Source organism: Erythrolamprus reginae, chromosome Z, assembly GCF_031021105.1.
Source record: "Erythrolamprus reginae isolate rEryReg1 chromosome Z, rEryReg1.hap1, whole genome shotgun sequence".
NCBI lineage: Eukaryota > Metazoa > Chordata > Lepidosauria > Squamata > Dipsadidae > Erythrolamprus > Erythrolamprus reginae.
The window spans coordinates 34,987,161-35,004,741 of record NC_091963.1 but is presented as its reverse complement, the minus strand read 5'-3'; the positions used below and the strand labels follow the sequence as shown (position 1 = coordinate 35,004,741).

The 17,581-nt window shown below is 37.7% G+C and overlaps 1 protein-coding gene across 1 annotated transcript in view; it reads left to right on the top strand.

Moving 5' to 3' along the window:
* SLC25A13 (solute carrier family 25 member 13) overlaps nt 1-17,581 on the top strand; it is a 151,685-nt gene that overhangs the window by 83,165 nt on the left and 50,939 nt on the right. Inside the window, exons 6-9 of the mRNA XM_070729197.1 lie at nt 2,575-2,721; nt 10,329-10,467; nt 11,367-11,460; nt 11,608-11,692. Coding sequence (XP_070585298.1) covers nt 2,575-2,721; nt 10,329-10,467; nt 11,367-11,460; nt 11,608-11,692 — 465 coding nt within the window. The remainder of the gene's footprint in view (nt 1-2,574; nt 2,722-10,328; nt 10,468-11,366; nt 11,461-11,607; nt 11,693-17,581) is intronic.

The window sequence follows — 17,581 nt, the reverse complement described above, 5'->3', positions numbered from 1 at the left end:
TAAAACGTCACAGCCGGCCTGGGGGGCTCAACCCCCAGGCCGGCTGCCACGTTTTAAAACACGCGCGCTGCTTCGCAGCTGTCTGCTGAATCCGAACGCGGAAGTTAGCGTTCCGGATTCAGCAGAGAGCTGCGAAGCGGCGCGCGTGTTTTAAAAGGTTGCAGCCGGCCTGGGGGGCTCGGGGGCTTCCCCCCGAGCCCCCCAGGCCGGCTGCCACGTTTTAAAACACGCGCGCTGCTTCGCAGCTGTCTGCTGAATCCGAACGCGGAAGTTAGCGTTCCGGATTCAGCAGAGAGCTGCGAAGCGGCGCGCGTGTTTTAAAAGGTTGCAGCCGGCATGGGGGGCTTGCCAGCACCCCCCCGAGCCCCCCAGGCCGGCTGCAACCTTTTAAAACACGCGGGATATGAGCGCCAAGGAGCTGTCTCCTGAAGCCGAAAGCGGAAGTTAGTGTTCGGCTTCAGGAGACAGCTCCTTGGCGCTCGTATCCCGAATGTGAGCTCGGGAGGCAAACAAAAATGTCGCTCCCCTCCCAGCTCTTATCTCGAGTAGCTCGTAAGTAGAGCTGCTCGTATGTCATGGTTCCACTGTATAGCATTTGGGGATAAATAATATGAAATCTGCTTTAATTTATTATAAAATAAAACTACAGACTGGTCAGAATTGACAAATAAATGCAAACCCCCAAATTCTAAATTCTATTGTTACATGGATATTAATTAAAAAAATGTAACTTCAACAAAGCTCAGCTCTGTGAGGAAAATAAAAGTACCTACCACATCTGGATTAGAATATAAAGGGATAAGTTAAACCATGAAGAGGTGTGCCAGCTTCCTAAGAAATTATATTATTATTTCCTGGATTTGTGAAGCTGTCTTGTCTTCCTTGGAAAAAAACACATTTGGTTTAAGAGATTCAAAATAGGTGTTACTTAAATGTTCATGCACACTCTGAATCATAATTTTGTATTAATCCCCCTGCTGCAAATACTGTCTTTGTGAGCTTTAATAAACTTTGAACAACTTCCTGCTATGAGGCAGATTGAATATCTACAGCATGGATCAGATATTCAAGCTGTTCTCGGAATTAAACACGACATATAGATGATGAAAGAGTAAGTGCCTTCTAAAGGAGAACAAGGTAAAATCCCAAGAGCTGCAGCTGAAATAATCAATGTTGCAAGTTACTTAGGTCAGTGTTTCCCAACCTTGGCAACCTGAAGATGGAGAGGGGCAGCATACAAATCTAATAAATAATAATGATAATAATAATAATAATAATAATAATAATAATAATAATAATATTTGGACTTCAACTCCCAGAATTCCCCAGGCAGCGGATGCTGGCTGGAGAATTCTGGGAGTTGAAGTCCAAATATCTTCAAGTTGCCAAGGTTGGGAAACACTGACTTAGGTGATGTAGCTCACTCAGCAATAGATGGAAGGAAGTTCTTATTCTTGCTATGATGATAATGATGATGACAACAGCAGCAGCAGCAGCAGTAGCCTTTATTATCATTGTACATCAAGTGTAATGGTGTTTTGCTTTCGAAAAACCTGTGCAATCCCTTACTAAAATACATGAGTGACATAGGGGAAGGTTTGGTAGGGAAGGTTTGCCTATTTGCCGATGACTCTAAAGTGTGCAATAGGGTTGATATTCCTGGAGGCGTCTGTAATATGGTAAATGATTTAGCTTTACTAGATAAATGGTCAAAGCAATGGTAACTGCAGTTTAATGTTTCCAAATGTAAAATAATGCACTTGGGGAAAAGGAATCCTCAATCTGAGTATTGTATCGGCAGTTCTGTGTTAGCAAATACTTCAGAAGAAAAGGATTTAGGGGTAGTGATTTCTGACAGTCTCAAAATGGGTGAACAGTGCAGTCAGGTGGTAGGGAAAGCAAGTAGGATGCTTGGCTGCATAGCTAGAGGTATAACAAGCAGGAAGAGGGAGATTATGATCCCGCTATATAGAATGCTGGTGAGACCACATTTGGAATACTGTGTTCAGTTCTGGAGACCTCACCTACAAAAAGATATTGACAAAATTGAACGGGTCCAAAGACGGGCTACAAGAATGGTGGAAGGTCTTAAGTATAAAACGTATCAGGAAAGACTTAATGAACTCAATCTGTATAGTCTGGAGGACAGAAGGAAAAGGGGGGACATGATCGAAACATTTAAATATATTAAAGGGTTAAATAAGGTCCAGGAGGGAAGTGTTTTTAATAGGAAAGTGAACACAAGAACAAGGGGACACAATCTGAAGTTAGTTGGGGGAAAGATCAAAAGCAACATGAGAAAATATTATTTTACTGAAAGAATAGTAGATCCTTGGAACAAACTTCCAGCAGACGTGGTAGATAAATCCACAGTAACTGAATTTAAACATGCCTGGGATAAACACATATCCATCCTAAGATAAAATACAGAAAATAGTATAAGGGCAGACTAGATGGACCAGGAGGTCTTTTTCTGCCGCCAGACTTCTATGTTTCTATTTTTCTATAAATTAAAGAGGCAGCATAAAACAGAGAAAGCGATAAGATTTAACTTTTTGTTTGTTTGTTTTTTAGGAAATACAGTTGGAACATGCAAAGCAAGCATTTGTGCAACGAGATAATTCTCAAGCTGGAAGAGTCACAGCCATTGACTTCAGGGATATCATGGTCACCATCCGACCTCATATGTTAACACCTTTTGTTGAAGAATGTCTAGTAGCTGTAAGTTATCTGCTGTTTATAAATATATAAGGATAATATCTTGTTTTTATTGTTATCCTAATGCAATGAATATACAAAAAAATGAATAGAGAAAGAGTTCCTATTTTAAAGTTATTTTTCTCTTCTTTTAATTTTTGCTATATTCAGAATCCAGACTTCAAATGCAACAGAAATTTATATGTGATATTTAGGTGGTCATATTAGGTTTTCTTTCCCATAAGACTTTGGTGTTTTTCTTTAGGTCCAGAGTTTTGGCCAGCATACTTGAGCTGTATCAGACGACCTCTAGAGCCATCAGGGTAAAATTATTGTGCTGTCTCAACAAATGAATGTTATTCATTCCCCTGTTGGGACACATATGCATGCAAGTTAGTTTCTCTAAGACTAACTTTTTGCTTACTCACAGATTGGCAATTAATGCAGCACCAGGAAACTATCTGAAAAATCGATGGCAGGCTGGAAGTTCCCACATGTTTTGCATGTTTTGATATTGCACATTGTGTGAAACTTTGCATAATGCCTTAAATGTGATATAGTAAGATAGATATTAACATTAACAGTAATAACAGAAATGTAACCGATTTACATCTGATCTTGAATAGAATTGAACAGTAATACAGTGGTACCTCTACTTAAGAGCACCTCTACTTAAGAACATTTCTAGATAAGAATCAGGTGTTCAAGATTTTTTTGCCTCTTCTTAAGAACCATTTTCTACTTAAGAACCCAAGCCAGAAAAAAATCCCCAGGAAATGTGAGTGCGGCACGAAGGCCCAGCCAGTTTCCTGCCATTCCCCCTTTAATCCCGGCCATCTCGGGTATTTCTGGGCTGCCAGAGGAGCCTTTCGGTGTATTGGAGGGGCATGCTCCTACTCACCGTCTCAGAGTCCCTCTTTTTTTTTAAGCCTTAAAGTTAACCTCACCTTCTTCCTTCGGCAGCAACTGTCCTCCTCCTCCTCCTCTTCTTCCTCCTCCCATCCAAATTCTGAGCTTTTATTTCTTTCCTAATGGGTTTGCATGCATTATTTGCTTTGCTTCTACTTACAAACTTTTCTACTTAAGAAGCTGGTGACAGAACAAATTATGTTCTTAAGTAGAGGTACCACTGTATTTCATTTTATGGCAGTAGTTTCTGCTTATTGTAAAAAACAAAACAAAACTTTCATTTACATTTTACAACCTACCAGAAAAAAAGAACACTATACAATTTAAAACTTTAATATGAGGCTATTTCTAAGTTACCTGTTTCCCAGTCTTTTCCCGAGAGCAGTATTAAAAATACACAATATTTTACTCTGTTTTTTTTTAATATCTGTATTCCTCTTAAAGTCAATTTATTCTCAAAAGGAGTTACAACAGCTTCTAAAATAATACCAATTTCCCAAATTTGTACACATTCAAGTCCTAATTTAGGAGTTTCTATGTAAAACTAATTCCCCAAATTCTCAGCAATAACCATGTTTAATGGAGAATTTGGAAAGTTGAAATCTGAATGTTGATAAAATGGATCACTTTAGGATAGTGGTTTATAACAATGTTTGGCAAAGAACAAACTAGATATCTCTGCCAATATATAGGGCTAGGATAGTATTTTTATTTCTATGTCAGATACACAGGTGTGCACTTTTGTATTAGCAGCAGCACTGGGTTTTTTTAAAAGATCTGAATAATTTTCAAATTCAAATAAAGTTTGTATTATTTTGGGTAAATGGCCATTTAAGAGAATGAATTTGCTTAATGACAACATGTCTTGCTTAACTGTGTGATTTCTTTAATGACCATACTGATGCACTTTCATTGTAACAACAATCATATAATCGAGTCAGGTCACATGGTAATCACTTAACACAGCATGATTTATAAACAAAATTATGGACTCATTTATGGTTCTTAAGTGAAGACTACCTATAATCCAGGCATTTTCATTCAGAGGTGAGGACTTTAATATCCAGTATTTCAATAATACCACTGATAATTCTGGGAACTGAAGTTCATATATCATAAGAATAACTGTGACTCCCTTTAATATGATTCAAAATCCATTCTTTGAAAGTCAGGTTAGTACTATGTACAAAACAGTTGGATTGGCAATATATAAACAAGCTAACAACGAATGCTTATATGTATTGAAGTACTATAGCTTTAAGAGTCCACGTAGAGGAGTGGCATAAAAGTCCAATTAATAAAATAAAGAGGTAGTGTTGCAAATTACCATAAGGGGGAGCCAAAAAGCATGATTCTCTTTCTCTGCTCTCTCTATTCTTTCTGCTGATTCACTGTGACTGATGTAGTAAGCTCTGTGTGTTCGATGGTAGTTTAATGTATTTGTAAGCTGTAATGTTTGTCTGATATGTAAGACAAAGACAAATAATATTATTATTGTATTGAGAGATATTGATTGACTTGAATGTGAATGACTGGACTGTATTACTTGACTGTGCTATTTCTAAAGTAAATACTATTTTATACACTTTAATGTTTCTGTCTTGTATGACTGAATAATTACTGATATCTTCTGGATATCTGCTGTAATCCTACGTTTTTCCTCTGTGCATGTCCTTGATAATTCAAGGGTTCTGCACACTCCTTAACAAGGCAGTGGTTTTTTGAAAACGCTAAGATATGTCCTCCAGCCTGACAGCTTGTCTTTTAGTTTTTCCCATACATTAAAAGGTCAAATGATAAAAATGGGCACTAGTGCTTATGATTCAGGGAGATCTGGATTGCAGAACTGAGTTTTGTAAATGGATGAACTCTTTCAGAGTGCTTTTTATTTTTAGAAGGTACAAAATGGCTATGGAAGAATACTTTTACTACCAATTTATTTGAAGGAGTTTAGTAGCACCTTTACCAATTACAAATTTTAATAAAAGTCATAAGCTTTAAGTAAAATTTATTATTTGGAAAAAAATGTAGACTAAGACAGTTCTCCTATAATGCCAATTTACCTATAACCCTTAGCTTTTCAATTCGCAGTTGCGTGCTGTTTACAAAGGATATGGATTATAGGAAAGTTTGAAACATAATTAATTGCTTTTTCTATTAATTTTAGACAAAACCACCTATTCTTTCTTTAATCATTCACTCACTCTATCCCTTAAAATTCTGAGCATACATAGCAATTTCATACTTAGTACTATTATAAAGATTTCTGTTGTTTTAAAGATTGTTAGATTTAGTCACTCTATAGAATGTTGTATGTTTCTGAAAAAAATATGTCCATGCCAATTTGCCCAATAAAGGACATATCTGGTAAGATTCAAAAGCAAAAGGTGAACACTGAAACAACCTTATCCTTTATGAAAGGGTGATTAATTGTATCCTGGTAGGAACACATAAATCAGAACACAGATTGAAATGCAGAAATTACAGAACAGGATGGAGAAAATGTTTCCCAAAAGCTTTTATAATATTGTGTACAAAGTGTACAAAGAATTCAAACTTCTTTGAAAAAAACGAGTGTCACTGGAAGAATTAAGAATTATGTACATTCACTAGCAATATATTTCAATTTCTTTGAACATACAAACATTTATTTCCTTTTAAAAATAATTCAGTGCTTACCAAGGAACTTATTATAAAGCAATTTATCCTAATTTAAAGGTAAAATATATCATCAGCTTCACATTTAGTTTCTTTGGGCTACAGTAGTAACATAGCAACCACCTTCTAATGCATCTGTATTATATTTCTGTCCTTCCTATGATTTTGGTTTTTTTGGGAGGTGGGGGGAGTAACGACCAAAATTGTTCTGCTCGTAGTGTCTTTTAGTTAGAACCCAAGAGAGCAATATCAGTATATATTGAATATGTGTATGTGTGTACGTATGCATATGTACATATGTGTGTACATATATGCCTATGTGTGCATATCCACACCCACACACATGCACGCACACCCACACTAATTTGATAAATAGATTATATATGTATATTAGTATAATATTATATATGTATGTAAACACATGAGCACACACATACTGTATATTGATAAATAGGTTATATATGTATACAGTAGTATCTCTAGATATGAGCTGCTCCACATGCGAGTATTCCAAGTTACGAGCCGCGACGCGAGTGAAATTTCTGTTCGACACCTGAGCTCAAATTCGGGATACGAGCCGAGCTTCCGCTAGGTGGTGCAAGAATCCTTGCTTCTGGTTATCTCGGCGTGAAAAACAAAGTCTAAAGGCATTCGTTCGAGATGCGAGTTGATCGACTTACGAGCTCGGGTCTGGAACGAATTAAACTCGTATGTCAAGGTACCACTGTATTAGTATTTAAAATAAGACATCTTAAACTAAGAAAACATTATGACAAAGACACATATATACACTGTATATAAATAGTTCATACAGGATATGTATATTTGTATTAAAAATAAGATGTCTTAAATTAAGTATTGCAGGCCACTAAAGCTGACTGCTAGATCTGCAGGTTCAAATCTCATCACTGGCTCAAGGTTGACCCATCCTTCCATCCTTCCAAGATGGAGTAAAATGAGGACCCGGATTGTGGGGGCAATATGCTGGCTCTGTTAAAAAGTGCTATTGCTAACATGTTGTAAGCCACCCTGAGTCTAAGGAGAATGAATGAATGAATGAATGAAGGAAGGAAGGAAGGAAGGAAGGAAGGAAGGAAGGAAGAAAACATAATGACAAAAACAAACCTCCCACCAAACTTTAAAAGAAAAACTAAAAATGAAACAAAATCAAATTTTATTTATTTTTCTTTTTGTAAGACATACACATTTTAATAATAATAATAATAATAATAATAATAATAATAATAATAATTTATTCGATTTGTATGCCGCCCCTCTCTGAGGACTCACAACAATAAAACATCATATACAAATCCAATGTTAAAAGTCATTAAAACACCCCTATTAAAAACAGTCATACAGCCCAAACACACCATCCATAAAATCAAAGGCAGCTAACCATAGTATTTCTGTAAATGAGGCTAATGTATTAGGAAACTTTCATTATAATAGTTAAGAAATAAATGACCAAGTTTAATTAAACTTGTTCTTAGTCATAAAGTGCTTTTCTATTATGTTTATGTTTCAGTCAATTATTTTTCCACCACTGATTGAAAGTTTTAAAAAAAATCAATATAGTATGAAAAATATCAGTTAAAAAGAGTAGGTACAGGGGAACATATGTGACTGGATATATTGTCAAAAGTTATTTGTGATCTTTCCAGTTTTCTCAAATACTTTTGTCCAAATGTAATGACTGCTTGGGCATTTCCACCAAACCTATACTAATAGTTTGCTTCCTGCACAATCCCCACAACCAAGCTGAGAAAGGGTACAATTTATATATTTTTAGCAGCGGATAGTACCAACCATGAATTAACTGCATGGTCAGTTTTTGATAAGTTGCTAAAATAGACTTAACATGGATTCTATATACAAAGAGTTGAGTTTTTTAAATTCAAAAATTATTTAGTTTACAAAATCTTGAATTGATATTAAAAATAATATATTTAATAAATTAAAGAGGTCATCTTGATATATTGGATATATACAGTGATACCTTGTCTTACAAACTTAATTGGTTCCGGGACAATGTTCTTAAGGTGAAAAGTTTGTAAGACGAAACAATATTTCCCATAGGAATCAATGGAAAAGCGATTAATGCGTGCAAGCCCAAAATTCACACCTTTTGCCAGCCAAAGCACCCGTTTTTGCATTGCTGGGATTCCCCTGAGGTTCCCCTCCATAGGAAACCCCACCTCTGGACTTCTGTGTTTTTGCGATGCTGCAGGGGAATCCCAGCATTGCAAAAACAAGTGCTTCGCTGTCAATGGAAGTCCGGAGGTGGGGTTTCCCATGGAGAGGAGCCTCAGGGGAATTCCAGCAGCGCAAAAATGGGCACTTCGCTGGCAACGGAAGTCCGGAGGCAGGTCATCCCAGCGGTGGCGGTGGGTTTGTAAGGTGAAAATAGTTTGTAAGAAGAGGCAAAAAAATCTTAAACCCCGGGTTTGTATCTTGAAAAGTTTGTATGATGAGGCGTTTGTAAGATGAGGTATCACTGTATATGGAAATTGTATATACTTATTAATCAGTATTTACCACTGAAGCCAAGCATAGGCTAAATGACCAATAACTTTTGTGTATATTGATAAATTTTATTCAAATTTACTTCACATTAGTTGGCCCATATGTGGCAGGAATGTCATGTAACTGCTTGGAATTTGGCCCTCTGACTGCAAAAGTTTTCATAGCCCAGTTCAACGTGATTTCTTTTGTTCAGGTCCCTAGCTTAGTAGTTGAGTATTTGATTTGAATGCATGAGAGTTCAAGTTTCAATCCTTGTGGTTCCAGTTTAAGGAATTCAGATAAGATTGTAAAGAAATACTTTTTTTTTAGACTTTGAAGAACAAGTAATTGAAAACTTGCTGGATAGGCCTATGACCTGATTAATTGTAAAGTATATTCATGTTGGAAATTGTATATATGTTTCAAGGGAGGAGAATAAAAGGGGAACTTTACCACCCCAGAAAATGCATACATTTTAAAATATGTAATGCAATTTGAAATCCCTTTATATCTGAGGATATTTATTTTATAAAAAAACAATTTAATAAGCATTCCTTTTTGTATTATATAATTCTGCAGTTGCTGATCAGCACTGTATGTCACAGAAAGAGGATTATATTTGCTGGGTCACAGTTTTACATTTTAACAAGCATAACATTTATATTTATGTTGTATGCAAGAGTTTTCATTAATGAGATTTTTTCCAAAGTTATACTGATGGACAAATTGCCTCATTCATATTCTGGAATTATCTTACCTTGTTTAAATAGTAAACTCAGTTTATGGCAAAAAAAAGAAGTAATAATAACTATTCTGTATTTTGGGAAAAACATTATGTGATGCTTTACCTGTCAGAATCATTTAATTGGGCAAACCTGATGGATACTGAAAATATATTCAAATTGCAAGGAAGTTTAATGTTTGATTAAAGTGATATCTTTAAAACATGTATTTTAAAGAGATAATTTCTTTGAAATCAATGATTCAATTGTAACAGTAATTGTAAAATCTTAACAGATATTTCATTGTTATTTATACATTACATTATGTCCTCTGTACTTAAATATTAAGACAATTATATTCCCCTTCTCTTTTTTATCATGTCATTTTATTTTTATAATTCCCCCAATTATGTACACTAAATAAATGTACATTTATTTGCATTTTTAAACCTTTAATATTTTCTCATTAGAGGAAATAAAGCACACTATAATATTTTTTTTGACTGCAACAGAATTGAAACTTGAACTCCGTAAATTATCACCGGCCATGTTGTTACAATTCTGCATATGTATTTGTTTAGGTTTCACTGGAACAGGGTAAAAGTTTGTGTGCTGGTCATGATTAACTTCAGTAACTTAAGAATCTATTTTTTTTAAATTTTGTATTTTAAAAATCCTTTGCTACTTTCATTGGTGTTTTAGAACACTAACGATCTTTCACAAGCCCTTCTACATGTTATAACAAATATATTTAAATTATATGATTGAAATATAAACTTCAATCTAATATTTTATTTTTTTCTCTTCCTGCTTTTCTCATTACTTGCTCTGTTCTAGGCTGCTGGAGGTACTACTTCCCATCAAGTCAGTTTTTCCTATTTTAATGGATTTAATAGCCTTCTTAATAATATGGAACTTATTAGAAAAATCTATAGTACTCTGGCTGGACATAGAAAAAGAGTGGAAGTTACCAAAGGTTAGTTGAAATTCTATAATGAATTGAATTGGGGTGTGTGTGTGTGTGTGTGTGTTACATTTCCATTTTCTTCATCTTTTTAAGGTAGCAGTGGGATAGGTAAACATTGATGAACACCTCCGTCTGGTACCACAGGATAAACAATATAAACATAATTTCTGGACATTAAAAAATAATTCCATGTGTCTATTATTTGTGCTTTCCTTTTGCCAGTTGCACTCATCTGTTACAATTAACTGTTAAATCTACTTTGGCCTTTTATTTTTAAAGATCATAGTTCTTAAGTTGGGCTGCACACCGAGTGAACAGTGGATGCAAATATGTTTTTCAAGTATAAAAACTTCCTAGGGTTGATGCCAAATTGGCAGCCTATTAAAGTGACCTTCAAGGATTGTTAAAGAATTCCATAAAGTTGTACTGGCATTGCAGTAAGCTGATCTACAAGCCTGGAACAAGATGTTATCAGCTCTGTCTAACCGCTTTTATAGAGAACTCCCTCCGTAGTGCCAAACCTCCATTAATATAACCTACTGGGACACACATGGAAGCAACGTTCCACATCTCTGTCTCCTTCTCTTCTCTCTCTCTATTTTTCCATTCTGGCCCACAACTGATTGATACCGTATGTCAAATATCCTGAATCCTGCTGTTAGCACTAAGCTGTAAAGGCAGACTGTTTTCCTTTTTTCTTATTTTTTTTCCTCGATGGATAGAGTATTTAAACATACATTTACACAGTGGCAGGCACACTATTTGTGGTATTCCCCCCTTTCTTTTACAGCATATTGGTTTCATACTAAATGTTGGTGATTCCTGGGACCTTTGTGGATTGGTCTCCTTGTTGTTTGATTAGTTTTCCCTTCTGTATTCCACACCCACCACCCCTTCTTCTGTTGCAGAGGAGTTTGTTCTGGCAGCTCAGAAATTTGGCCAGGTTACACCCATGGAAGTTGACATCTTGTTCCAGTTAGCAGATTTATATGAGCCACGGGGGTAAGTTGAAATTACCCTTTTCTTTGCTGTGGGAAAAAAAAAAGAAACTGTATGGTTGAACAAAATATTGTCCACCATTGCAGGTATCTTGCTTTTTCATAATAGTTGGTGCAAAATTTAACTTTTGTGATTGCTTGTTTCCCCCAGACGTATGACAATGGCTGATATTGAAAGAATTGCACCTTTGGAAGAAGGAACTTTGCCCTACAATCTGGTTGAGGCTCAGAGACAGGTAACAAGATGAGAAAGGATGATGCAGATAATATTTTTGCCTTGTGCAGTCCTTACGTAAAGTTCCAATTCTGTTGTATTGAAACGATGTCAACTGTTTTTTGTGGATTATATAAAACTGAGTAGTTCTGTTTCATTAAAATTGGATCACTCAACCATGAAACAAAAGTGCTAGGGTAAATTTATGTAGGATTTTGGCATTTTGTGTTGTGCTCACTATTCCCCCAAAACTAGTTTTCAATAATTGAATTATTATATAATAATTTCTTTCTGGAATCTTAATTTGTATTTTTATAGAGCTTTGTATTAGAAGATGACATGATGCAAAAGACAATGAAAATGTCTCTGCCAATTTCTGAATTTTTATATTGGTCTGTTGTATATATTGAAAACTGACACAGACCTGGGTGTAGTTCTGTTTTTCTAAAGCTATCACTTAAGTCAAACCAAATTCTGTATGTTGAGAGCTTGGAAGGTTCCCCCACCCTCCCTGCTCTGAGTCTGAGCACAGACGCCAGTTTGACCACAATGAGTTGATACAGGCTACATTTTTGGGTGTAATAGGCCTTGAGCCAGGCCTTCCTCACTTGGCTGCCTCCTCCCTCCCAAAATCACCCTACAACAACAGTATATTTTTAGCTTTGCTTCAGAAGTAAGAATGATAGGAAGATGGTTTTTTAGAAGTTAGACAGAAAACCTGTATGAAAGATTATCCAAAGATTAAAGACCAGAGATATTAAATGGAGCCCATATTAAAAGCTGCTGTAGATATCACCAGGGTTGGGCAGAATTCAATAGCTAGAAATTCTGAAAGGCAAAAGAAGTTTGGGACCAATGGGACAAACATTGAATTTGTAGACAGAGTCTAGAGAATTTCTATTTAAAAGAAAAACCATGATGTACAAGGAGATATCTGTCAATTAAAATTCAAAAGGGACTTATATGGGCTATGGAAGGAACATATTAACTAAAGAAAAAGCCAAAACTAAATAGCAATAGCCAGGATTGGCATGACGTCTAATCCTCCCTTGTGGTAAATATAGAATCTTAAAAATCATATTAAGAATTTCCAACCTAATTTCTAATTTAAGGAAAGTTTTTGTCTACCTAGGCTCAATTGTGGGTTTTGTGACAATCTTTTTATTGACTTTCCTTCCACCGTCTTTTCCATTTCCCCCCAGCCCTTCTATAAGGTATGACAAGAAATAATAAAAGAAATGTTCAAAATAAACTAAACGCTAAAAATAATTTTAGAATGTAACTTTGTCAATATTAGGAACAATAATTGATTGGGAGCAGGGGAGATAATCATCAAGTTACTGCAAAATCTCCCATGAACCTTGTTGACAAGATGGTAAAATATAAGCTGAATTTTCCTAGTACTGTATTAGCTGGTTCAACAATGTTGAAGTTACTGCCCTCAAAATATTACGTCATTAGTAGAAAATGTAAGGATTCCTTACTGAGTCCTGTGCTATTTCCTAAACTTGAGAATAATGTAAAGCAAGGAGAAATGGTAATAATAATAGAATCAATACTATAAAGAATTTTAATAAGGTAAGAAAATAATGAGATGATATTCAAATGGGATAAAAGTAAAGTTCTGCATTTAGATGACAAGAATGCAAGCTTACTGTAAAAGAATTGGCCTGAGTATTATATATATGCTTATATATCTATATCCATATATCCATCTCTATCCCTATCCCTATATCTATCTCTATATCTATCTATATATCCACAACCTTCCCTAAGAAGGAAAGGTTGGAGACAGGATGATAGTTGTTTAAAATAGTCAGATCCAGGAAAGGCTTCTTGAGGAAAGGGCGCATCATCGCCTCCTTTAATGGAGGAGGCAAGAACTCCTCCCTCAGAGAAGCATTGACCACCGCCTGGATCCAGCCTCGTGTCATCTCCCTGTTGGCCGAGACCAGCCAGGAGGGACACGGTCCAGTGAACAGGTGGAGGAGCTCACAACTCCTGTGGCCTTGTCTACTTCATCAGGCCTCACCAGTTCAAACTCCTATACAACCCGACTAAGACTTGCCCCAGTTTGTGATGACAGTGAGCTAATGGTGAGATATGGCCAATGTGAAAAAAAAGGCAAATTAGGCTGCAGAATCAATTATTCAGTGTCCATTTCTCAAGAAATAAGAGTACCAGCCTAATCAGTTTTAGCTATAAGGTTAAAAGTAAAGGTTTCCCCTGTCTGGTCATGTATGGCTCGAGGGTTATACACACAGGATGGATTTGATTTAAATCAACTTGGTTTAGTAAAAAGGCTTGATTTAAAGCGACTTGTTATAAAGCATAATTTTTAAAGAGCAATTGTCATCTCTCTCTTGCAGTGGCTCCTCCTCTGATCTGCTGTTGACTGACTGATAATCCCAATATTGCATAATATAGAGCCTCATGGTACATAACTAAGCTCCATTTCATGATGAATAAACTAAATTATTAATGCATCTTAAATAGAAACCATCTTTAGATAGATTTTTATTCAAACACGTTATTAAAAATGAATTAGATGAAAATAAAATCAAATTTAAAATTTAAAAATCCAATTTAAAATTTAAAAATCTTTTTAAAAAAAGAGATCATTGATTTTTATCCACTCTGGTTATACACAAATATAACACAAAACTACAGAGGAATAACCAGGACGATAAGAAGACTGAAAACTACCAACCAAGCCTGAGGACTTGTTAGATTGCCATATGATTGGCATATTTAAGAAGAGGTCAGGCAGCCATGTTTGGGGATTGTACTGTGAGAAAAATGGGACATACTATCTCCAAAGTATATCCTAGTCCCTGATATGATTTACAAACTATTTTGTAAATATCCAATTATTTGAATATTCTCTTCAAGTGATAGGTTCTAGATCAATATTTCTTCCTTGTGACATTAAAATTTTCAATGGATGTTACATAGAAATTATTGCAGCAAGTACTGTGAGGCCTCCCAAGTAGAGAATTTTGTGTGTGTGCGTGTGTAACCAACTGCGATTCAAAATAATAACAAAAAATGCATTACAAACTGCATAGCGCAAGCTACAAATGGAGTGTTTCTATAATCGAGGAAAACGTTTTAAGCATAACAAAGACTTTACATACCCAGGGGGATTTTTCATTCTCATTTTCCCAACCATGCCTGTGCACTGCATGGTTTTGCATTGCAAAAATCTGAAAACTCCCGGGAAACTTTATATGTGAGAATAGGTAAGAATTTTATCTGGAGCATATTTTTATATGATTTTGGTGTCAGGATTCCAACCAATGCCCTAATTCCAGGGTAGGCAAGGTTGGCTCTTCTATGACATGTGGACTTCAACTCCCAGAATTCCTGAGCTAGCATGATTGGCTCAGGAATGGTGGGAGTTGAAGTCCACAAGTCATAGAAGAGCCAACTTTGCTTACCCCTGCCCTAATTAAATCATGAGTCTCAAATCAAGCTTCACAATAAATCCAGTTATTTATTAGGAGCGCCATCTCAGCATGAACCAAGTGAAACCAACGCTGTCCTTACTTAGTTTGCGCCTTGGATCTGTTTCCCCAAACCCATCTCCAAGATATGTCATCAGTCACATTCCCCAACAAAGCAATTTTGCGGGCTGTAAAAGTTATTTCCTTCAGCTACTGTGAATGTCCTTGGGGATTTATTATTTATTTTTTTATTTTATTATTTAGATTTGTATGCCGCCCCTCTCCGCAGACTCGGGGCGGCTCACAACAAAGTGAAACAATTTACAACAAATCTAAATTACAGTTTAAAAATATTTTTAAAAACCCCATTTTCTAAACAAACATACAGACAGACATACCATTCATAAATTGTATATGCCCGGGGGAGATGTCTCAGTTCCCCCATGCCTGATGACAAAGGTGGGTCTTAAGGAGCTTACAAAAGGCAAGGAGAGTAGGGGCAGTTCTAATCTCCGGGGGGAGTTGGTTCCAGAGAGTCAGGGCCGCCACAGAGAAGGCTCTTCCCCTGGGGCCCGCCAACCGACATTGTTTAGTTGACGGGACCCGGAGAAGGCCCACTCTGTGGGACCTAATCGGTCGCTGTGATTCGTGCGGCAGCAGGCGGTCTCTGAGATATTCTGGTCCAGTGCCATGAAGGGCTTTAAAGGTCATAATCAACACTTTGAATTGTGACCGGAAATTGATCGGCAACCAATGCAGACTGCGGAGTGTTGGTGAAACATGGGCATACCTAAGTAAGCCCATGACTGCTCTTGCAGCTGCATTCTGCACGATCTGGAGTTTCCTAACACTTTTGAAAGGTAGCCCCATGTAGAGAGCATTACAGTAGTCGAACCTCGAGGTAATGAGGGCATGAGTGACTGTGAGCAGTGAGTCCCGGTCCAGATAGGGCTGCAACTGGTACACCAGGCGAACCTGGGCATGGCTTTGACAATTGCCAACTGGAATGTACTTTGTTTTGGTTGATGCACAAATTCATTGATGCCGTCCCAAAACTGTTTCCTATCCCCCTGCCTATGGCAACTCGAAAGCAGATCTGGAATACTTTGCGAGTTGACATTTAACTTATTTGAACTTTCAAACTATACAGATCCTAGAACCAAAGCACAACTATCATACTTCAATGGTTATACTTTTTCTGATTGCAATGCATTTTCTAAAACTAAAAATGCATTGGTAACTGGAGTTGAGGATAAGACATTTTATTGGGAGAAATTATGTTCAAAAAATGGGTGTGCTGGGAAATCTGCATCCAAGGTCGAGCGTATGTTGGAAAATACATATTTATTTATTTATTTATTGGATTTATATGCCAGCCTTCTCTGAGGAGTCCGAGGATACATGAAAATGTGTGCTGGAAATTTGTTTGTAGAAAATAGTAACATAAATGATGCAGAAAATTTGTTGAATACAGTGGAACCCCGACATACGAAATTAATTGGTTCCGGAAGGAACCTCGTATGTCGAAGAGCTCGTAGGTCGAACCATTGTTTCCCATAGGAAACAATGGAAAAGTGATTAATGCGTGCAAGCCCGAGGGCTGAGGGGAAAAGACGTCGGCTGAGGGGTGCCCGGTGCTTCGGAGCCGGCATGGGGGGGCTTTCCATGCTGGCTCTGATCTTTTCAGATAGGCGCGCCGATTCTCCGCTCACTCCGGGTGAGCGGCGAATCGGCGCATCTGTTTAAAAAGATCGTAGCCGGCATGGAAAATCCCCCCCTGCCAGCTACGAGCTTTTCAGGCAGGCGCGCCGATTCTCCGCTCACTCCGGGTGAGCGGCGAATCGGCGGGTCTGTTTAAAAAGCTCGTAGCCGGCATGGAAAATCCCCCCCTGCCAGCTACGAGCTTTTCAGGCAGGCGCGCCGATTCTCCGCTCACTCCGGGTGAGCGGCGAATCGGCGGGTCTGTTTAAAAAGCTCGTAGCCGGCATGGAAAATCCCCCCCTGCCAGCTACGAGCTTTTCAGGCAGGCGCGCCGATTCTCCGCTCACTCCGGGTGAGCGGCGAATCGGCGGGTCTGTTTAAAAAGCTCGTAGCCGGCATGGAAAATCCCCCCCTGCCAGCTAAGAGCTTTTCAGGCAGGCGCGCCGATTCTCCGCTCACCCGGAGTGAGCGGAGAATCGGTGCGCCTGCCTGAAAAGCTCGTAGCTGGCAGGGGGGGATGTTCCATGCCAGCTACGAGCTTTTCAGACAGGCGCGCCAATTCTCCGCTCACTGCTAAAAGCGGAGAATCGGCACGCCTGTCTGAAAAGATCGCCGCCGGTCCGGTGGGGTTTTGCAGCAACCTCCGAGCCCAGGTTGCTCGGAGGTTGCTGCAAAATCCCACCAGACTGGCGGGGATCTTTTCAGACAGGCGCGCTTTCTCGAAAGGGCGGAGAAAGCCCTCTCTCGCAGCCTCCTGGCTGGGA